General features: G+C 32.4%; 3 protein-coding genes across 4 annotated transcripts in view; all 3 read left to right on the top strand.

Annotated features, from left to right (window-relative positions):
• Positions 1-353: 353 nt before the first annotated feature.
• Positions 354-6078, top strand: LOC115884860. 2 transcript variants are annotated; one of them, XM_030903571.1, is made up of 3 exons: positions 354-443; positions 1163-1499; positions 5455-6078. In XM_030903571.1, exons 1-3 carry the CDS (start codon positions 423-425, stop codon positions 5895-5897), a joined length of 801 nt encoding a protein of 266 aa, XP_030759431.1. In that variant the 5' UTR covers positions 354-422; the 3' UTR covers positions 5898-6078. The 2 variants fall into 2 exon arrangements, with proteins under 2 accessions (XP_030759431.1, XP_030759430.1); XM_030903570.1 differs by lacking the exons at positions 354-443; positions 1163-1499 and adding an exon at positions 4320-4409 and having other exon boundaries at positions 5118-6061.
• A 3686-nt stretch (positions 6079-9764) lies between these two features.
• On the top strand, positions 9765-16147 carry LOC115884859. The gene is made up of 3 exons (XM_030903569.1): positions 9765-9868; positions 14508-14755; positions 15755-16147. Exons 1-3 carry the CDS (start codon positions 9854-9856, stop codon positions 15867-15869), a joined length of 378 nt encoding a protein of 125 aa, XP_030759429.1. The 5' UTR covers positions 9765-9853; the 3' UTR covers positions 15870-16147.
• A 2919-nt stretch (positions 16148-19066) lies between these two features.
• LOC115884845 overlaps positions 19067-24087 on the top strand; it is a 30997-nt gene continuing 25976 nt past the window's right edge. Inside the window, exon 1 of the mRNA XM_030903550.1 lies at positions 19067-19380. Coding sequence (XP_030759410.1) covers positions 19311-19380 — 70 coding nt within the window. The 5' untranslated portion in view covers positions 19067-19310. The remainder of the gene's footprint in view (positions 19381-24087) is intronic.

Below are 24087 nucleotides of genomic sequence, written 5' to 3'. Positions count from 1 at the left end.
TTCTACGTAAAATAATTACGGAAATTTTTATTTTTTAAAAAGTCAACGCATCACATTTTTCCACCCTGTACAAAAAAATCAATGAATTCCTGCACTTTCTATTACTTTTAGATAGTCCTGCATTAAATAAATAAAAGTATTAAGCAATACCAAGTATTTTAAGTTAATGTTAAGTACATCTAAATAAGAAACTACCTACCTTTTTGAGTCAATTCATTCCTTTTCAATTTGATTATTTCTATTAATGAAGCATTACTTCGAAGAAGCTGGAATCACTTAGCACCTATCTGAAAGATCCTTTCTCGAGTTGTATATATATACAGGTCTGTATTCGCAATTAAATCATCAGTTATCAGCAAGATCTACCCTGAGAAACACTAAGAAAAAAAAATAAACTGCATTTTTTAAACTTTTTCCTCAGCATGAATCACCAATTTTTTTTGGTAAGTACATACAACCGTAACTTAATCATTTATTTTCACTTATATCTTACATCTCTTTTATGACTTATAGAAATATACTGGGTGAGTCATATTTAAGGGCAAATATTTTTAGAAGTGGTATACTTCGTAAAAAAAATACGAATATAATTTTTCGAAAAAGAAATTGGAATTTCTTTATTTTTTTGTTGAAAAGTATAATATCTTGATAATCTGGCAACATAGATACTCAAAATTTAAGCAAAAAATATATTTTTTTAATTTTCAAAGTCAAATAACTCGGTTATTTTGGACTTATTTGAAAAACGGGAAAGAGATGTAATGTTTCATTTATCGAGATCTACTAGCCCTGAAAATATTTGCACTTATTTAAGACTCACCCTGTATAGGATGTCTGAATTAGTAAAAAATCACACCAAAATAGATATTTTAAATTTAGTGTATCTCTGTTATATAATATAATATAATTAATTGTTTTTGAAGAAAATAAGTATTACCTAAAATTTAGGTAATTCTAAGAGATTGTAAAATTCAACTACCCTTATTATTATACAGGGTGTATCTTAAACAGGTGTATATAATTTAAGAAGTGGTAGATCTGCACAAACAAAACATAATATTTTCTATTTTACTCTATTACTTATGAGTTATGTAATTTCGAATATTTAAGACACACTCTATTTACTACCAAATACTTATACAATTCTTTATTATCTTTTCAGATACTCGCAGGCTTTATTTCAATGGTTTCCCTCTCAAACTCTTTTCCACTTACATTGCAAAACACATCAGAAGATTATGCAGACTTGACTAAAGACACTGAAACCAAACCTAAGAAAGCAACAGAAGTAGAACCGAGCAAACCAAACATCGTTTTGGTAGCAATCCCAGCAAACTCTTTAACGACATCTACAGAAGACTCCAAATACTATTCTCCGAGCGTTGGGAACCCAGAAAATGAACCAACATCAACCCAAGACACTCAATACTCTTCTTCAAGTATCAGTAACCCAGAATATGAACATCAGCAACATGGAATTGCTAAAAGAGAAGCTTCAAATCCTTACACCCCCTGTTCCATCTCTATCTATTATAAGTATAGCGCGTCAAAGGTGACGGGTCCACAAAAAATACACCGGGGATAATGAAAATGTAAAAAGCCTACGCGAAAGACTCCGGGGTGGCCCCCGAGTAGGATACACAGTGGCACATGATGCCACTGCTATGCGTATCGCACCCCAGCTAGGATGCGAACTTGACCGTATGGCCACAAAATGAGCAGCCCCGTAGAGAAAACCACGTACACTGAGAGAAATAAATAATACTGTTTGTTCAGGCCATTGCCTGGAAACTTATATGGTAAAATTTTGATAAAATAATTTAGTACACACTAAAAACACGGTATGTCGCTAGTGGTAGGAAAAATAATTTTTAGAGGTTACTAGATTATTTGGTTGCCTGTGATATGCATATACAAGGTGTTTCCTAATTAATCTAAAAAATAAAAAATCGTTAGAAAACGAATTAAGGCGGGCTCTTAATAAGTATATTTATTTTTTTCTCGACAACCGTTTGATGAACAAGAAAAACTCAAAAGATAAATTTTGTTGAAAAAGGTTGGCCAGTCAAGAAAAAAATATATTTTCTTTAAAAAAGCAGTGGTGTACCATTTATGTTAAGCCAAAAAATCGTTTTTTTTAAATTTTTAACACCCTGTAGATCAGAAAGGAAGTACTTTAGACCTAATGGTTATATAAAAATTGTTTTAAGAACACGTGAGGAATCACCCCATATTTTTTTAGACTAGTTCGAAAACACCCTGTATATTGTCAACTTGACAATGACTGCTGATAAATCAAAAAATGCCTTTTCACTGAAAAAAGCCTGATTTTCGCAGGAAAAATTTATATTTTTATTGAATTTGGGCCTGCGTTTGCAAATACTCGTTTGTTTTTTAATTTTCTATCTATCTAAATTTTAAATATCATAGTCAGAAATAGTTTTATTATTTATTAACTCTAAAAATGGTGTTTTCTTGTTATGTTGCATCTTGCAAAGAAACTAACAAAACTGCAAAAATGTACGTGTTTCCAAAAGACGATAAGGTATGTATCTTAGATAAAAGAAAAATATATGGTATGTATTCGTTGTCTGATTTTTTTTCGTTCGCTTTAAAATCTATAAATCTCGGTCTATTCATTAGACAGCCAGTCGACTTACGATCATTTACATGAAATTCTGTAAAATAAATAAAAAAATAAATTGTAAAATATATATATTCTGATGTTTTATTAAAGTTACTCTGATATACTAATATATCAGTGTAACTTTAAAAATAAATCCTTTGTATTCAAATATAAACATAAAAAACATTTACAGAAGAAAAGGCGAAGGCGCTGGGTTAAACGTAGTCTCCACTAAAAACACGGAGGGGCGCTTTGACCCAAAATTTTACTATTAAGTTTCATATCTATCTTAATAGTAGATTATTTTCTTTGATCTATGGTTCAGGCACAGTACGTATTTATTTCTTACGTCATGCGTCATCATTACTAGTCAAATACTTAGATCTTATAAACTTCGTGGATAAAGCTATGCCATTTGTATATTACACAGGACTTTGTTTACGGGACTTTTACATGCATTTTTCTATTTACTTCTTTCTAGAACAAAAATACACTACTGAACATACACAGAACGATGTTAGAGGTGAATGCTAACTTGTAGCGGTTTTTCGCTGCGTTGACAACAATTACTAAAAATATAGACAATTAAAATTTTTTGACTGACGTAGACATACAGCCGAGGCACAAAAAGTAATTTTTACTCCGAAAATAAAAATAGCATGTTCTATGCTATTTTTTTTTTCAAACGCCACAAATAATTTTTTAAACAATTTTAAACGTTCCAAATAATATAAAAATATTTATTTTTCCCTAGCAACTGTTAAAATTGCCTTATATCTATCAAAAATAGTAGATAAAATAGTACTTTAACCGCAAGGGTAGATTAAATGATACTTTAACAGCGAGGATAGGTTAAAAACTTTATTTCTTTTCGCACGTTTTTTAATTGCTTCCATTTTTGAAAATTTTTGTATTCCTTTTCATAAGTTATTCGGGATTTAAATGGAAGTAGTTTGGATATGGCGTTTGTCGCCTCAGCCTGAATATCTGTTGGGAATTTACTTATTTCGTATTTCGAATTTCGACGTTTGATAAAAATGAGATAAAAAATCTGTGCGGTGAATTTTCGTACTATTCCAATTCATTAAAAGTTCTCTCAGTGTGCAATGCGGGAGTGATACACGACGACATATGTACACAATGGTCCCTATTTCATTAAAAGATCTTTGGATATCGATTGTGACGCCACTTCCAAATTCGATTGTCACTGATACGCCTGTCAAGCACTGACAGCAAAACGAGGACGAGTACGGGTCTGTCAATATCTGTTCATGTATAGTAAAAAATTATATAAACAAAAAGAAATATTTTTCAAAATCTTTAATGGTATCGCAGATACACGTAGTATTATTTCAAATGGCACTTTCAACAGTAAAAACGAGAGAAAAATCATTGGGTGTCTTTGATAAAAATTTACTGTGGAAAATGCCATATGGAATATAAAACCGCGAATGTCTGCGAAACCGTTAAAAATTTTGAAATACTCTAAATACAAAAATTGTTCATATTTTAATTCTCCATCTATTGAAAAAACTACCTACCTTTTTGAGTCAATTCATTCCTTTTCAATTTGATTATTTCTATTAATGAAGCATTACTTCGAAGAAGCTGGAATCACTTAGCACCTATCTGAAAGATCCTTTCTCGAGTTGTATATATACAGGTCTGTATTCGCAATTAAGTCATCAGTTATCAGCAAGATCTACCCTGAGAAACACTAAGAAAAAAAAATAAACTGCATTTTTTAAACTTTTTCTTCAGCATGAATCACCAAAATATTTTGGTAAGTACATACAACCGTAACTTAATCATTTATTGTCACTTATATCTTACATCTCTTTTATGACTTATAGAAATATACTGGGTGAGTCATATTTAAGGGCAAATATTTTTAGAAGTGGTATATTTCGTAAAAAAAATTACGAATATATTTTTCGAAAAAAAAATTGGAATTTCTTTATTTTTTTGTTGAATACCATAATATCTTGATAATCTGGCAACATAGATACTCAAAATTTAAGCAAAAAATATATTTTTTTTTAATTTTTAAAGTCAAATAACTCGGTTATTTTGGACTTATTTGAAAAACGGGAAAGAGATGTAATGTTTCATTCATCTAGATCTACTAGCCCTGAAAATAATTGCACTTATTTAAGACTCACCCTGTATAGGATTTAGTCAAATGATAACAAAATGTCTGAATTAGTAAAAAATCACACCAAAATGGATATTTTAAATTTAGTGTAAGAAAATAAGTATAACCTAAAATTTAGGTAATTCTAACTAACAGATTGTAAAATTCAACTACCCTTATTATTATACAGGGTGTATCTTAAATAGGTGCATATAATTTAAGAAGTGGTAGATCTGCACAAACAAAACATAATATTTTCTATTTTACTCTATTACTTATGAGTTATCTAATTTCGAATATTTAAGACACACTCTATTTACTACCAAATACTTATACAATTCTTTATTATCTTTTCAGATACTCGCAGGCTTTATTTCAATGGTTTCCCTCTCAAACTCTCTTCCACTTACATTGCAAAACACATCAGAAGATTATGCAGACTTGACTAAAGACACTGAAACCAAACCTAAGAAAGCAACAGAAGTAGAGCCGAGCCAACCAAACATAGTTTTAGTAGCAATCCCAGCAAACTCTTTAACGACATCTACAGAAGACTCCAAATACTATTCCCCGAGCGTTGGGAACTCAGAAAATGAACCAACATCAACCCAAGACACTCAATACTCTTCTTCAAGTATCAGTAACCCAGAATATGAACATCAGCAACATGGAATTGCTAAAAGAGAAGCTTCAAGTGGGACAGAAGACTATAAATACCATTCCTCGAGTGTTGTTAACTCAGAAAATGAACCAATATCAACCCAAGACACCAAATACTCTTCTAAAAGCATCAATGACTCAGAATATGAACTTCAGCAACGTGGAGTTGTTAAAACACAAGCTCCAGGTACGTCAGAAGACTCTAAATACACTTCTCCGAGTACTGGTCGCTCAGAAAATGAACCATCACCAACCCAAGGCACTAAATACTCTCCTTTAAGTACTGGTGACTCAGAATATAAACCTCAGCAACATGGGATTGTTAAAAGGCAAGCTCCTGGTGGGTTCTTCGTGTACAGGCCTCTTTTCAGGTTCAGGAGGGTTCAAACTGGAAGAAGTAGAGGTAATAGGCCATCGAGAGATAATGCTTTGGTTGGTTATCTGAGTGATAGAGATTTGTACCCTACTTTGGCTTAAAATGGAAGACTTCTTTAGGAGGATATTTTGTTACTGTTTTGAGGTTTTGAGGATGAATGAACTGAAGATGGTGACCTGATTTTATTAAACTATTTATTTATTTAAGATAGAATTAGAAAAAACTTATTTATTTTATTGTTACTGTTAAGTTATTTATATGTTGTTTTTTTTATAAAAAAATTCTTTTCATATATGTTCAATAAAAATTAAGATTTTAAATAAAATTCGTTTTGCAAGGTACTGTTTTTTTTATTTTCCGAAAATTATCAAGAAAAGTTTAAAATTTTCAACAATTTTATTTAGCAAAAAACTGTTACTGTTGTCGGACAAATTAAAATACTTGTACTAATTACAAAAACACCCTGTACAGATACGTTAAATTTTCAAATCTAATTATAAAAGTCCTAAAATCACTTTTAATACAAAAGACAAAATGATCGTACGCTGACTCAGAACATATTTTAGGTGAAATTCAGTCAAATGAGATTTAAATGACAGTTTTCTAAGTGTAGAGCATTAAAAGTTTGAAATTTGGAGTTCATTACTTATAAGTTTATTCACTAGAGTACTTTGTTGAGTTTGGTTATAACTATGTCAGATAAAGGTGTATTAAAAGTGTTTGTACTATTGGTAAGTTTACAATATTTAAATAAAATAAAGAATATACGATATAAAGTTAAGATATCTACAATGAACAGTCATCAATAGAAGATTACAAGATGTTTTCTATTTATTGATTGTTATTTTTTAGTTTTTTCTATATGTATAGTTATAATAAGTATCTAATATTATGTGTATTCGTGCATTAGAGTTCTCTAGATTTTCTTATTTCTTTAAGTTGCAGACTTTTATGTCGATCTATTTATTTTAATATTTATAGTATGGACGCGTATGCAGCCACGAAACAGTGACGTATCACGACACAAATTGGCGGGTTCCTAACGAAAAAATCAAATAAACAAAAGGAGGTAGACTTGTTCGCAGTTAAATACGGTTAAATATAGAACTATAAAAAAATGTTTAAACAATTTCAGACTGTTAAAAAATTATTTAATGCAGAAGAACAATAAAAAAATTAATAAGCAATTTGTTAAGCACTTAGCTATTTTATAATATCATAATAAGCACATAATAAGTTCAAATATTTTTGGTATATTTCGACCCCAGGAACACGTATGAGGTTTTTATCGCAAAAAAATGTTGAAAATCGTCCATTATCTTTTAAATTTTCCTGTATATTTTAGAAAACTTTTTGGAACTGCCTGTTCACCGTAAATTTTTCAACTGTGTAATTTCTTAATCTCTAATATTATACGTAAAAACAATATAGACAAACCAAAGAAAGTAATTATTTTTTTAATCTATAATATAACTCTTATTACAGTCGCTGATAAGCTTGGCAACACCGTACTACTCCAACGAGCTCAGAAACGAAGACGGTTCGTACACTATCGGCTTGAATGGAGACTCAACCGGCAACACTGCAACCTCCATAGCGAACCTCCTCTCCAAAGCATCAGGATGGACGGAGAATCATCCCTTAAAACGCACAATTAACCCTATACCAACCCTGGTGAGGTCTGGGGTGCACTTAATCAAAAACACCCCGTATATAGAGATACTGAAACTTGTGGAGGTGTTTCTCCAAATCAAGGGAGAGCTGGCAAGTAAATTCTGGTGGATGATCAGGGATAATGCGCATATCTTTGCTGCGCTGAAAGACACGCTGATCGAGCAGCTGGCAACGGTGCATACTTTGACATTGTCGATGGTTGTGGCTTTACGTCAAGTGCTGGAGTTTGTGAAGGGTTTGATACATGGAAGAGTGTGACAAAAAGCACAACTATCAAATGTACAACAGGCTAAGGCTGTAATTATACAAGGTGTCTCATTTTTGTGTGTTTTACGGTGTTTCTCGTTTATAAGTAAAGATGCGGGGGTTTTCACATTACTATGCTACTTTTTTTTATGAAACTAAAAACGCTAACAACATTTTAAAATTTACCCTGTATATCACACGAAAATGTGACACCCTGTTGTTAGGCAAAAATATTTTTGTTGAATGTGTTTGTCGTATTGTACAGAGTGAGTCAATGATAATGTTCATCATTTCATTTGTTTAGAAGATTATAAAAAAAATGTTAAACAGACAAGTTTTAGGGAATGTTAAGAAACAATTTAAATTATTTTTGTATATACAGGGTGCTGCAGAAAAGTGTGGCGGATCTTATTTTTTATTTTATTTTTATATACAACTTAAAATTCACTTTTTTATAGATATTGTTATATACCTAAAAATAGTAGTTTTTGTAAAAAAAATGCCATGTGTAAATAAACCTTAAAACAAAATATTTTTAATAGTTTTTAATAAAATTTCGAAAAAATAGTATCTATGATGTTTTATTTATTAATTTTTTTATACTGCCCCGAAATATATTTGCGCTTATTTAAAACATACAGGAAGTCTCTCGTTTTCGGCCGAGGTTTCCATAAAAAAAACAAACTTAATTACATAAACTATAAACTATACAGGGTGAGAGGTTTGGAAAAAGTGGTTTTCAAAATTTAAGCATTTTTTTAGTTTTTAAAATAAAATAAGTCGACTCTTTTTGACTTTTGAATATACCGGGTGCGTCTCAAAAGTGGCTCACCCCCTATAACTTTTTTATTTCTTCAGATAAAAAAACGAGATTTAGTATGTTAGTATATGACATAAATTAGGACTGATTCTTTCTGTTTCACCGGAAATGACTACAACTTTTGATTTTTAAATGCATGGCACCCTCGTATTCTTTACTTTATTCGATAGAAAATGACACTTTGAATAGAATTACATGTATATATGTATATATATATATATATATATATATATATATATATATATATATATATATATATATATATATATATATATATATACATACATATATGTTAATTTTTGGCATTTTCTCATATGGTTTATTTGAAATTGTAACATGAGTTCCATGAGGTTCATAACGATAATTTGACTTGAAATGCCAAGTGTGTGATACCAAATAATTCGTAAAAAAATGCTTTTTCCAACTAGTCCTTCGTTCCATTTCAAAAAATTGAGATATGATTAAAAATACGATTTAGGCATTTTTTAATCGACCAGGACAAGACACGAAAAACATTAGATAATCAAATTTATTTTTCCTAGGCTCCTTGATTAAAAATTAGTATTTTTAACACAGCCATAGCACTCTAGATTGACATTTAAAATATTATTTTTTAAAGCGAAAATGTCAAAAGTTGACATATGATATGTCGTTCTATTCAGAGTGGCATTTTCTATCGAATAAAGTAAAAAAATACCGAGGGTGCCATTTATAAATCAAAAGTTGTAGTCGTTTTCGGTGAAACAGGAAGTGACCAAAAACAAATTTAAAAAATTGTTTTGTTGCAATCAGGAGCAACAGAAATTTTCCTATGTCATATTTTTACAATAAATTTCACAACTTATCGTACGTATCGAATATCAAAATCCTTTTACCCAATTATAAGTCTATTGTTAATGCATACAAATTCCTCAAACATTGTTAAAAACCAGGATATAAATAAATAAATCTGCATATACGTTACAATAAACAATCCAATTCTCATATATTTCGTTTCGTCATGGCATAACTGTCACCGGACATGCCTCCAAAACATCTTTTTTCATTGTTCTAGAGGAAAAAAGATGGAAATACACCCGTTAAAAAATAAAATATATGCTAATTTTCTATGAGAACTGAATATTTTCGTTAAATGTCTTAATTGGTTTTGACAAAAACGTTTTTTAGAACATTTAAACATGGTTTTAATAAGAAAAATCAACTTATATTTTACTATATAAATGCTTGCAACAATCGTAGTGTTATATCAGTTCACTCTGAGATAGTGTGAGTAATATTTGTAGTGAAATATATAAAAAAAAATATTTGTGCTTAAAGATGAGTCCATATCAGGTAAATATATTATAATGTATAATATATATTTGATACCAATTAAACTTTTAGTTACTTAATCGAGGGCGCGATTTTTAAATTCATTGTTGCCAACAATGAACATATTCGGCGCCGTGCTGACTAACTGGAATTTAAATTTCCCGCTGGGGATTCAGGTGGTAGCTCTGCTGTAAAAAAATGTCAAATTGCCACATTTATTTATTTCCTGACAGTGTCATTCGTTTTGACGTTTTGTATTACGAGTTTTTGGTTTAAACGATTTATGTTGTGATATTTTAAGCTTTAAAATGTTTACTAGCAGACTTTGCAGTCGAACATTGTTCTTTTTAGAACCACTTTTAGTGCGAAGTGTACAAGATAGCTTAATAGCCGTAAAAAAATCATCACAGCTTTATTAAAATATTTTGAAGGAGAAAGTGGTAGCAATGGCCTTTTGTGTCCCTTAAGTGCTGTTACGAAGGTGAGTTTTGTTGATGTAAACAATAACTGTTTATATATTTTAATTAAAGGATTAGTTTGATTAAAAGAAAATAAGTAAAAGTGGGCAACGCTGTGACGTGTCAAGCTTTATCACGTGACTAAAAGTTTATTTGATATGAACTATACATAGGGTTTATCTCTATATATAAGCTTTTTTTTTGCGATGAGGAGGGAAAAAATCTTCCATAAGACATCCATAACTGGGTAGTGCCGGATTCCTACCGGCTAAAAAAACCCTCCTCGTTCAAGTAAGCACACCACGCCGGAACCACTTACGCATTACTTCGACGTGGGGGCTGCCTACGCCATGTGGCGTTGTTCCTCTTCTTTTTTACTTAGTATATTATTTATACATTTATTTACTGTTTCCCATAATAATTCACCTCCCTCAAGGCTTCTCATCAAGTTCGTTTCAGTGAAATCCAGTCCACTCTCCTTCTTAAAATGATCTCTCTCATCCTTCCATCTTGGACAGGAGAACACATGTTCAACGTCGTTTATTTGACCACAAAATAAACATGATTCAGAGCTTGCCCGCCGCATCTTATAGAGGTATTTTCGGAAGCACCCGTGTCCAGACAGCATTTGTGTCAGGTGGTATCCCACTTCACCATATGGTCTGTCAATCCATTTTTCGATGTTGGGTATAAGTCTCCAGGTCCATCTTCCGTACTTTCCTTTATCCCACTGATCCTGCCACTTCTCCATCACAGTTTTCCTGGCTATTTGTTTGAGCTCTCCCTTGTATCTATCCGCTCGTTCATGAGCTAATAAGTTGATAGGAGGAATGCCCGCAATGACACCAACCGTCTCAGTAGATACAGTTCTGTAAGCGCTACAAACTCTAATACATAATTTGCGCTGCAGAGCTGTTATCTTTCGCTTTGTTTTTATTTTGTCCGTTGCCTTACACCATACCGGAGCTGCATATAACAATTGTGAATGTATTACGCTTACAAGAATTCTACGCTTTGATGACCTAGAGCCCCCTATGTTCGGCATTAGTTTTGATAATGCAGCAAGAGTTTTTTCCGCTTTAGTAATTGTTTGGGTAACATGTTCACAGAATGTTGTTTTATTATCTAACCAGACTCCGAGGTATTTTACAGAATTCTTAGGTACGATCAAAGTTCCCTCAACATCGAAAAGAATTGGTGCCAGTTTTCGTTCGGTGGATAGAATTACCGCCTCAGTCTTTTGTGGTGCTAACTGTAAATCCTTTTGTGTCATCCATTTAGAAATTCTCAAGAGGCCGGTGTTAGCTTTATTCATAAGTAGGGGAAAACCGCTATGAAGTGGACATATTATTAAAAGGAGTTATATTAATTATTAATCGAAAATGAAATGAATTAAAAACTACATAGGTTGAAAGCTTCATCAATATGCTTTTAAAATATATTACTAAATTTATTTTGGAAATATTGTAATTGGGAGTAATATCTAAGTTTGAAAAAAGTTGCTTTTGTCCATTTCAAAACATCGATGTATTGGAATGGACAGTAGTGGTTATGAAAAGAACATTTATGTTAAAAGACATTAATTGCTTCAAAAATAACTTTAATTTAAACAAACTATATCTTAAGAGCAGTTATTACAATAAAAATTTCGAATACCCTGAATACCACATGTTTCATGTGCCCAAGAAGAACATAAGAAACACTTTAACTAGTCTGCTTTGGTACATTGATACGCTTTCTTGCAACAGACACAATTATCTTTATTTATTACGTTATTGTTTTCGTGAGGTTGAGTGTTGGGTTCTCTGTTTTCTCTTGGTATAAATTGGCATAGAGGAACTTTTTTACTTGACTGTTCACTATCATTAAGTTTCTACCGGTGGAAGTAATTCACATCCAAAAATCCTTCTTCCGTCATTCAACCACTTGGATTGGAAATTCCTTTTGCGACACTAGGCCCTTCTTTCAGCATAATTTCCTTAAAGTGCACTCTGGGAAATATAAAAACGGGAGGAATTGTTCCTCCAGAGGCATTAATAAATCCAAGCATCCTAACTAAATTACCTCTTTCGACTGAAGTCACTTGCCCGACCTGTTTTGTATCTCTAGTTGCTAAAACTTTTGGAGGATTTGTAACCGTGAGACAGCCGGTTTCGTCTAAATTCCAAATCATATGGGGCTTAAATTTATGTTTTTCCAGAGCTCGCTCCAAATTGCTATAAAAATTACTGACATTCGTTGGATTGAATGAAGTCGCTCTAGAGAGAGAAGTGTTTTCTGGGTTTTCTTAAATTTAATGTTGAATTTCTTTTCATAAAACCAAGTAGCCAGTCTTTTGATGTCATCTTCTTTTCTTTCCAAGGTTTCGGTAAAATTCCCTGAGCCTTTGCATACTGGTAGGCAAGTTCCTTGACTTGCACGGTTGTGAGACCGTAACACATCTTTGATGATGTTTTCAGATAATCAACCAATAATTTTTCCTGTTCAAGGGAGAAAATACGTTTATTAACTATGTTAGGTCGATGACGATAATCTTCCTTCTGAGTTCTAGCTCTTTTACAAATTGAAGTTAAGTAAGGTTTGGAAAAGTTATGGGCTGCCGCTACCGACCGGATAGATTGATTTTTATCAAAAACTTCTCTTACGGCGGTTTCGATTACATCACTGGCTGGTCGTAACCTTTTCTTTCGTGTAGAAATAGTGATCTGAAAAATAAACAACTAATTTTAATGAAAAGTTTAAAAATTATCTACTATTCCTTAACAAACTTGTCACAAAGCCTTGAAAAGGACATGTAGTATTGAAACGGACACGTCCATTTCAATACGGCGTCTTGTGTCCATTTCAAGACAACACCCACTTAACCACTAAATGACAATATAAAGTGTAAATAGAGAAATATTTTATACGGTCTAAACCTTCATTTGTGTACTATAATAACTTAGTTTTAAACTTATTAATCTGAATTTGACAAAATTTCAATAGCTTACCTGTGACATAGTTCGATATTTTCACAAAGAAAATTAGTTTTTTAACACCTAATATTAAAATTCTTGCCGCCGAGACACGATCAGCCAGTTCAGCCCGCAATTTTGGTGGTAATGGAAGCGGCGCGCGGTGTTGCCAAATGTAACCGTAAAAGTTTCGGCTATTCAATCAAATAGGACTTAAGACAAATGTCCGTTTCAACACCCGTCCGTTTCATAGCGGTTTTCCCCTATTTTTTTTTTTTTATTTTTTTATTTTTTCTTTTTTTTTTAGTACCCTCTGGCATATCCAACTTTAACAGGGGATTGTACAAAATGTTCCACAATGTGGGACCAAGAATAGATCCCTGCGGAACTCCGGAATTTATTCTTACCAATTTCGTTCTCTCTTCAGTTTCCACCAAGATTTTTCTCTCGGACAGATAAGAACTTATTATATTTATTAGGCTATTTTTAATGCCCCTCTCCCTCAATTCTTCCAAGATTAGCTGCCACGACGTGCTATTAAAAGCATTCCTAACATCCAGTGTTATCAGTGCACACAACCTGCGGTTTCGATGACTAAATGCTGCTGCTTTTTTAGTTATATTAATAACCTGGGTCACTGCTTCTACCGTTTGGCGTCCTTTTCTAAATCCGAATTGTCTGTCGCACAGTCCACCAGTTCTCTCTACTTCGCTGTTTAATCTTCCCAGTATTAGTTGTTCAAATATCTTCCCTTCAACGTCCAGGAGGCTGAGGGGCCTGTATGCAGTTGGTTCGCCTATATTTTTATTTTGTTTTAGGATTAATAATAACTTTGCAACTTTCCACTGAGTCGGAAAGCAGTTTGACCGGGCAAGTTGATTATACACTGACAACACATAGTCTGGCTTCACCTTGGCCATCTCTTTAATAACTTCTGGAGGAATACCAACAGGCCCTGGTGCTTTATTATTCTTTAACCTATCACAAGCCATTAGTCGTTCATCCTTTGTAAAACATTCAAACTTATCTATATCACAGCACTTAAATATCACAGATTTGTGGTTAGGGAACAGATATTTTACCACTTTCTCCATTGCTATCATGGAGAGATTTGGTTGAGGGGGGAAACCGATCCTCTATATATAAGCTGTCTCTTACTATGTTTTTCTATCTATTTTATCTAAAATAAATCACTTTATTTTCAGAGCTAAAAATTTTAAAAATATCTTTTATTCTGTCTTTTCTTAGATTGCCTCCTTTATCATGATTTTTGGAGTTTACTTGGTTCATTCTAATCCAGTAAAATATACACCTGACAATGACAACCAGGCTTTAAGTGGAAACGACAGGTACACAGTTGAAAATATAGAGCGTGTGCCAGAAAACACTAACCAACAGCAAGTCAGAAAACTCAAAACAAGATCATTGGATACATTCTACTTTGACGATACCCCTAGGGTTGTCAGAGTGAGGAGATCATCAAATTATAGACAAAGGTCAGTTAGATTAAATCTTACAGACTTAATATAACCATTATTTGGGGGTTTGACAACATCATTTGACAACTTAATGGATGACAAATGCATAATTTATATACAGGGTCGCTGTTATGTATGGAAACAGTCGATTATTAGGTAAAATATAGGAGATACCGCAAAAAGTTAAATATAGAAGTTATAGGGTTTACAAATACAATTATCTATTAGCGGGTAATAAATTTAAGTATACAGGGTCAGTCATAAAGTCCTGGCACATAAAAGTTTCATTTTTTTAAACGGAACCCCCTGTATATTATTGCATATTTCGGTTCTTCCTTCAATTCTAAGCAAAAATTGAAATACACACAATGTACCTCAAAATTTGATTTAATTAATTTTGATATGTTCAGTTTCATTTAACGATGCCATTCTGCCGAAATTGTGATAGGTACTATTTGACATTAGTTCTCAAGTTAGCATTTATAGATGTTATTACAGTTGAGGGTTGGAACCTTTGGTGTTACACAGCAAAATAAAAACACTAAATCACCACAATACACCAAAACACTTTTACTTTTATACTGGACGCGCGTTTCGCTAACCATGTTAGCATCATCAGCAGATGATTATGAACTAACAGTTTGTTACCAAACCAAACCAAACCAAACCAAACTAACAGTTTCAAAAGTCAATAACTCGGAAACGGTTGGTTTGATACATTATGTGTATTTCGATTTTTGCTTAGAATTGAAGGAAGAATTGAAATATGTAATAATATACAAAGGTTCTTTTTAAAAAAATGAAACTTTGATGTGCCACGACTTTATGAACGACCCTGTATATTTAAATCTATTACTCGCTAATAGATATTTAAAAATCCTATAACTTTTGTATTTAACTTTTTGCGGTACCCCCTATATTTTAGCTAATAATCGACCGTTTTCATACATAACATAAAAGCGACCCTGTAAGTATGATTATTCAATTCTGAGCCAATATTATTATCTTTTTTAACAGATATGATGACAGTGACAATTACTATGACAATGACGATTGGGCAGGCTATGACAGAAAGGGTTCTGACGTAGGATATCTGGACAAAGATGATGACGCACCCACTGTTGTATGGTAAAAACAGAAATTAAAAGAAAATTCTTAAATATATATTTTTTTTGTAAACCATGTTCCTTATTTTGTGTTATTTTATTTCAAAAATAAGTTATTTATTTCTGTATATATTTTAAGAACATTAATAATTTAATTATTTATTTATACAAGATGGGGATTTACTGGAGCATCTTGAGCTCCCCTGTTACAATGTTATTATAAATTTATTAATAGTTGTTAACAATTAAAGAACGCTTATTTAATATGTACAATTTTTTTAATAAAAAATACCTTTATTAAACATATTCTGTATTTTATTTATTTATGTAGTTACATTTGTCAATTTTAGTATATAAAAATATAAACAAAAAGAAAACTTTTTCTGTAATATCATATTTTTATTAAAAATCTTAAAATAAAACTTAATAGCGTTATAACAAAAATAATTGAAAAGCAAATATAAATAATATCACAAACACACAGAGATAATTAAAAAATAGTTCTTTGGCTCCATAACAGTGATCCAATATATCTCAATCCAACCAAAAGTCATTCTAATTTCTGGATAACCTTCTTCTATTCACTACATATTTTCTATAAACGAACAAAGGTCTAAAAATGATTGCTTCTGCAGTTTCCATATCCTCTGGATCTTCCACAACGCTTCTTTTAATTGAAATATGTTTAGTTGGGTTTCGGACAAGTTCGGACGGTTCCTTATTAGTTTGGAGCAGTTCGGCACTATCCGTTTTCTCAAATTTTGTTGGATGGGTGGAAATTATTGTCAAAAACAACGAAATAATTATGAGAGACACTTTAAAATGCTAGAAATAAAAAAGAGAATATAATAAGCATTTTATATAGAGAAAAAAATAAAATGTTCACTTACCATTTTGAATTTTTCGGCGTTTTTTTCTCTCAAACCACTATGACCGCTTTTTGAAGTAAAAATATGCCGAAATGGTGGTCAGTACTTCTTTATATAGTACTAGAATTTCTCTCTGAGATGAAAAACAACGTTTTGGTGTTGGTTTTGGAAATTAACACGTTGTATTTGCATTTTTTCAAGATTCTCGATAAATACGCTGACTTATAGTACAACGAAACGTTAGTAATCTGTTTTATTTTTGTCTTGTAATAGAAAAATGTGAATCATTTTTGCTACTAAATTTGATTTATTTTAATAAAAAAGGTAATTTTAACTAAAAGACTTCAACTTCTTCAACTAAAATACAAAAGTTTGTGCGACTGATTCCGTAGCACTGACAGCACATTGAACAACATTTAAGACCCAGTTTTCTACAAGAGCAATTTCTAGAGCACTGACTCTCTTTGCAATTGCAAAAAAATAATTTTAGTAGGTCAGGAGGCGCCACATCTTGATTGAATAGGTGTCAGATTGCCTTTTTGATCTTTCTTCCATCCATATTGTAAAGCCCTGTAAAGGATCTAACTTGTTACCAATCCATTCTTCAATCTAAAAAATACAACTTATACATCTCCTATAATAGTATATCTTTACAGTTACCTGAAATTATCTCCTGACTAGTCTTAACATAATCCTATTGTATAGAGTGTATGTTTAATATAGCTTGGGCAGTGATATAACTTTAAAAGATAATTTAATCCTGACTGAAACAAGTCAAAAATGTGCTTGTCGGTACTTGAAAAAGATGACGACCTTTGCAATACCTCGACGTATTTTTAGAAAAAAATGCTAACAAAGATGACTTGTTTCAGTCAGGATTAAATTATCTTTTAAAGCTATATCACAGGCCAAGCTATATTAAACATATTAACCCTTTGAAATACACTCTATACAATAGCATTACATCAAGACAAGCCCTTAAGACTACCTTTAATTTAGCTAATTTGCCTCCAATTTAGCTAATTAGCTACCTAATTTAGCTAATTTGCCTCCAGTCAGAGTTATCAAACTCTGCAAAACTCCATTTACTCTGGACATACTTTCAGGTAGCTGTAAAGATATATCTATTATAGGAGATGTTATAAGTTGTATTTTTTAAATCCAAGAATGGATTGGTAACAGTGGCGGATACAGAGGGGGGCCCATGGGGCCCGGGCCCCCCCTAAAATCTGTAAGTTTGGTTAAATATTAGCCTTTTGGGTTAAAAATGACGTAGGTGAATGCACACTGCATTCACCTACTAATAGAATCATATCAATTCTCTCTGATGTAGGATAAGTTTGCATTTTCGACAAATTTCTGAGAAATTTTTTTGTTTTAACTGACACAAAATGATAACTAGTTGTTAATTAAGACTAATTAAGTTGGACTAATTAGACAGCTATGTAACGCCAGACATATTACGAGCCACCTAGATTTTATCAAATAACAAAGATCTACTCAGATCAAATCATGTAAATGAAAATATCTAGGAAAATCTTTGTTTGAGAGGTAGGCAACCTTAATAGAATTTTGAAGAGACATGAATTCTCCTTTGAATATCGGAATAATATACTGAATGTTCCATTCAAAATAAAAGAGAAAAATACTTTTGAAAGTGACCAATGTTCAATATTAATTTTGTCTCACTCTGTATAACTTTTTGGATCAAGTTTTAATTTGATTTAAAGTACGATAGTTAATTTTTGTTTTAATTTACTATTTTATTAATAATTACTTACTACTACGTATTAGGTTATACCGTGTAAATTCCAATTTAGGTAACTTTTACTGTAATTTAACAAATTTTCTATATTTCTAGAAAATGTTAAATATGTCAAAAATCTTACATTTTAGTCATATATTTCTCTTACAAAACTCACCTTTATTTTTCTCCCAGAATCCGAAAATCAATTAATATATAGGGTGTTCCATTACAAAAAACACAACTATGATATGTAAGTTTTTTGGGGACACCCTGTAGTACTTTCTATATTTTAAAAAAATGCTCTGAATTAACCTACATAGGCTCACAAAATTGCATTTCAATATAAACTGTCGTTCTCCTTGGAACCTCCGCGGCGCTGAAAAATAGCAGTGTTCTTTTGATTTTTCAAAACAAAATTGATTAAATATTTTGAATACCTATTCCAAATTTTCCAAAAAGTTCATTCAAAATTAGATTTTTCTTTAAATCAAAGAAATACCTGACAGCTTGGCAACGTCGCAACCACTGGGGCGCGAGCCGTCCGTCGTGGTGACGTCACGGCGGGCGTCGCGTGTCGAAAAAGACGCCGCCGCCGGCAGTACGGCGTCGGAAATTGACGTATCGACATCGATTGTCTTTTTTCTTTCGGGTTTTCGTCATTTCCACAGGTTCATAACTCGATCATCGACAAAACAAACGAATCAAAGGCGTTGAGAAACAGAAAAAAGACAAAAGAATGAACAGGGGTGGTTGCGATCAAGGCACGCTGCGATTTGAGATATTAATCGAGAGATAGTGAATTGTTTTGGGGTAAAAAGCAATTTTTTTCGTGTAAAAAAATAAGGGTAATCATGTTTACCGGGTCAAGGGAAGGTATTTTAGCTTTGGAACTGGAAAGAAATATTAGATCGATAGCTGGAAGTAAGTGCTTTACATTTTTTTTTTTGAAAATTTTTCGAAAATAATTTTTCTAGATTTTTGAGTGTGTTGCCAACACCTGCCGTGTTTTATTTTTAATTTTTTTCGAAAATTCATGTCGTCCAGATATGATTTAAAAGTGAGACAATGAAAAAAAAACCATTTCAACCTATTTCCTAAAATAAACAGAAAAAGTAGATGTTTTTAAAAAAGACGTTTACAAAACAGTGATTTAAGGAAAAAAAGTTCACCCGATCTAACCGTTGTCTAATTTGGAAATAATGAGCATTATAATAAAGAAAATTACAAACAATACACATACACCAAAACAAGAAATATCTTAATAGCATACTATAGAAAATAAAAACGGTGTCATGGAAGTCTTTGAAATGGTGATTATGATAATTTTTAACGGGTATATTATTAAAAAAAATTACTGAAAAAAATTATGTTCTTCTATACTGGGTGCGTCTCAAAAGTGGCTCACCCCTATAACTTTTATATTTTATCAGATAAAACAACGAGATTTGGTATGTTAGTATATGACATAACTTAAGATTGATTGATATATTCAATTGTTTTCGGTCACTTCCGGTTTCACCGGAAATTACTACAACTTTTGATTTTTAAATGGCACCCTCGGTATTTTTTTACTTTATTCGATAGAAAATGACCCTCTGAATAGAATGACATATATCATATGCCAACGTTTGACATTTTTGAATACCGTTTATTTGAAATTATACATCTCGAAATACCAAGTGTGTGGTATCAAATTATTCGTAAAAAAATGCTTCATCCAAATATGCTAATGAGCCAAGAAATTGAGATATTATTAAAAATACAACTTAACCAGCCACAGCAAGACACTAAAAACATTAGACAACATTAGATCAAATCTATTTTTCCAAGGCTCCTTGATTAAAAATTAGTGTTTTTAACACAGCCATGGCACTCTAGATTGAAATTTAAAATACAATTTGTTTTTGAGCAAATATGTCAAAAGTTGACATATGATATGTCATTCGATTCAGAGTGTGTGTGTATCATTTTCTATCGAATAAAGTTTAAAAAAACGGAGGGTGCCATTTAAAAATCAAAAGTCGTAGTAATTTCCGGTGAAGCAGGAAGTGGCCGAAAACAGTTGAATACGTCAATCAATCCTAATTTATATCATATACTAACATACCAAATCTCGTTTTTTATCTAAAAAATAAAAAAGTTATAGGGGTGAGCCACTTTTGAGACGCACCCGGTATATAATTCATCGCGACCACACATAATATAATAAATAAACATTTTGTCTACTCTTCTCTCATTTTAGTAATCAATTAAACTTTCGATTATAGAATTGTTCCATAAAAGAAATTATATAATTGCTTTATTTTGGTGCATTGGTAAAGAATTTTTATGTAAGAATTATCATTCAAAAGGTACGGCGAGGTACTTAAGTAATGACAATGTCAAAATGTACTGTGCATACTGATTTTTACCAGACATAGATCATAACACAGTGATATTGTTCTATTAGGTATTAGGTTTAAAACACATTTCGAAATGACTGTTGTAACATGAAAAAAGCGAAATTTGAAGACTAACACGAAGAATTTAATTTAAATACAATTAAAGTACGTTTATACAGGGTGGGGCGATATGGGGACGATAGACGGAAACTAATATCCTTTAATATCGATATCTGGAGTTCAATTTTTATCAAAAACATGATGGTGAAAACCGCACATCGATATCTGATACCGTTTCGGAGTTACAGGGTGTTTTTCAAAATATGGATTTTTACCAAATCCCTGTAACTTTTTTCCTATGGAAATTTGTATTTTCATAAAAACATTTCCAAAGTACCTTTTTACGTAGAGCTATTTAATGGTTTAAGTATAATTTTATTACAATAATTAATTATTAATTAAAGAGTAATTATCAACAAAAAATTTTTTATAAGGTACACCCCGTTATTAAGGTATATATTTTTAATTCATGGAAAAAAATTAAAATTGCCTTTTCCAAAATATAGCATACTTGATATTTCGCCCACATTGCCGGCTGTGATGCAAAAAAATTCTAGCTGTAAGCAGCAATTAAAACGAAAATAATATTTGCAATGAGAGATGCAGAATTCTATAACAATTTCAACTATATTAAACCCTTCAACATCAACACATTTAACCTTGCAATGCCCGAAAAAAATACGCAAATCTAGTTTTGAGCAAGGAATATTTCCCAAACCCGAAAACCCAACTAACCAATGAATTAACACCCTCCAAATAACCAGGCTAACCAACTCACCAAATAACTAAACCAATCCAACCAAAAAGAGTGAAACCAATTAATTTTTCGGGTTTGGGAAATATTCCTTGCTCAAAACTAGATTTGCGTATTTTTCTCGGGCAGACTACAGACGGGACAGTTTTTGAAAATTTCTCGCGGAATTTATTAACTCAGTAGGGGTGAAAGATACCCTCTCATAACTGCTAAGTATTTTTAATTCTTGTCTAGATTATACGGAAGAATAAGGAACCTTTATTCCTCCGCAAATATATCCATAGGATTAGATATATGGGCACTAAGTCAGGCGGCCTCGACGGCCAACGGCTGGGATCTTGGTTAGCTATCCAATTATTCTTGAAATTGGCTGCAAAAATTTGCTGCTAACTTCAGCTTTCAGAGACGGTGCTGTTGTCTTGTTGGAAAAATATGTTTTCGAGTTTCATTAAGGGCATATTATCAAAAAGGTCCAAAGCCTACTAGTTAAAAGTGGCGAACTTTTAAAAATTCTGTATTTCGAAGGGAACTATAACAAAATATCAAGTGTGCTATATTTTTGGAAAGGTAACTTTAAGTTCTTTTCAGTTAATTAAAAATATACAGGGTGCCCAAGATGATCGATATGAAATACAGGTCTGGTTGGCGTGGTTTTGCAACGGAATACAGCCTAAATTTCTTACACTGATCTAACGTCATTTCTTTGACGTCACATACATTTCTTTTTCATAACAATGACAGCATAAATTTGGGCGGTGTTTAAATCGTTTAATTATCTTTTTTCTACGCGTGCTGTACACGAAATGTGTAATTAGTGTAAACATTGCCCGGCTAGGTAGGCAGCGAGGTTATTATTGGCTCAATTTCCAGATAATTAGCAATTGGTTATTATTAGAATCATGCTGAGAAAAAAACAACACAATACTGATCTTTCAATACTCATACCTGTGTATATGCATCCGTTAAACTGTTGGGTTTTCGCCAATATTATAGTTATTCTATGGATGTATACGTCTTCATTAAACAATTACAAAGCTGTTATTATAATGACATGAAAGATCAAGATTTAAAAAAACTAGATTTTTTTAATTAAATTTTGATATATTTTTTTCAGGAAATGTGTGTTGTCGAAATGGCAACGTTGTCTTAATGTTCTTGTTTTAAATCTATAACTGAGCAACGTCATAAACTGACAGTTTTGGCGCTATTCTTGCAACGGTCGCGACCCAAAGCTTTTGATAATTTAGGAGTGAATCGGCTTTTTTCCGGAATTATGTCGCCAAATACTTTGAATTGAGTTGGTCACTTTTAAAGCTGCTTGACTATCGGATAAGAAAACTACACACATGGCCAAAATTACTGCATATATCGTTTAAAAATATACGGAAAGGAATTTAAAGAATCTTTTTTTATACATAGCTTTGATAATTTGTAATACACATTTTTTGGGTAAAATGGATATGGTAAACAATGTTTATCGTTCAGACCCAATATTATTACAAATTCTTGCACATTTCGATTTGTGATCGCTTGGGTTTCAGAAGAAATTTGACCATTGTTTTGGCCTTAAAATGCCTAGAAACATTATTTCACAGTTTAATAGAGTCAGAATAGTAACACTGTCTCAACAGGGCTACCGGCAAGTTGCAATAGCTGAAATTGTAGGAGTTAACCAAAGCGATGTTTCGCGAATATTAAAAAAATCAGGGAGGCAAACGAGGTTACAGACCGGCCTGGAAGAGGTAGAAAGAGAGTTACTACTGCTGTGCAAGACCGTCAAATATCCCTAATTGCACGACGCAATCCCCTGTTTTCTAGTACTGTTATTAAAAATGAGTTAGCTCGCCTTGAAGGAGTAAATGTTTCAAGAAAGACCATAGCAAGAACTCTCCATGACAGAGGATTACATTTAAGGAGGCCTCTACGTGTTCCGAAGCTTAATTTACAACACAAAATTACGCGACTACAATGGGCTGAGGAGATGAGAGCAAATGGACCAATTGGAATTTCGTCATGTTTAGTGATGAAACAAGAATAGACCTATTGTCAGACTCGCGACGAACTTTGGTCTGGAGAGCATCTGGAAGACGAGCACGCTTGAATGCAGCTCAACCCTGTGTCCCGTTTCAAGGGGAAGCATCATGGTATATATAGGCAGGTATAATGCACGGAGCTCGAACTCCTCTTGTTTTAATTGATGGCACAATGACAGGTGCCTCATATCTTAGAGACGTTTTAGAGCCTATTGTGCGTCCATTTCGAGGGGAGTGGGGGATGAATTTGTTTACATGGACAATAATGCTCCTCCCCATCGCACTTTAACGGTTCGCGAATTTTGTGAAGAAGAAGGTATAAGAAAACTGTGGTGGCCAGCGATGTCTCCAGATATGAATGTGATCGAGCATGCTTGGGACACGCTAAAACGCAAAGACA

This window comes from Sitophilus oryzae, unplaced genomic scaffold (assembly GCF_002938485.1).
Source record: "Sitophilus oryzae breed Bouriz unplaced genomic scaffold, Soryzae_2.0 scaffold_358_pilon_pilon, whole genome shotgun sequence".
Lineage (NCBI taxonomy): Eukaryota > Metazoa > Arthropoda > Insecta > Coleoptera > Curculionidae > Sitophilus > Sitophilus oryzae.
Note: the sequence above shows the minus strand (reverse complement) of the source record. Positions and strands in the feature narration are given on the sequence as shown.

Excerpts from the sequence above, each read along its gene's own strand:
- LOC115884860 (XM_030903571.1), top strand. The coding sequence starts at position 423 with ATGAATCACCAATTTTTTTTG. Across the intron at positions 444-1,162 it reads TGAATCACCAATTTTTTTTG|ATACTCGCAGGCTTTATTTC; the intron begins GTAAGTACATAC and ends TTATCTTTTCAG. Across the intron at positions 1,500-5,454 it reads TGCTAAAAGAGAAGCTTCAA|GTGGGACAGAAGACTATAAA; the intron begins ATCCTTACACCC and ends GAGAAGCTTCAA.
- LOC115884859 (XM_030903569.1), top strand. Across the intron at positions 14,756-15,754 it reads TCATCAAATTATAGACAAAG|ATATGATGACAGTGACAATT; the intron begins GTCAGTTAGATT and ends CTTTTTTAACAG.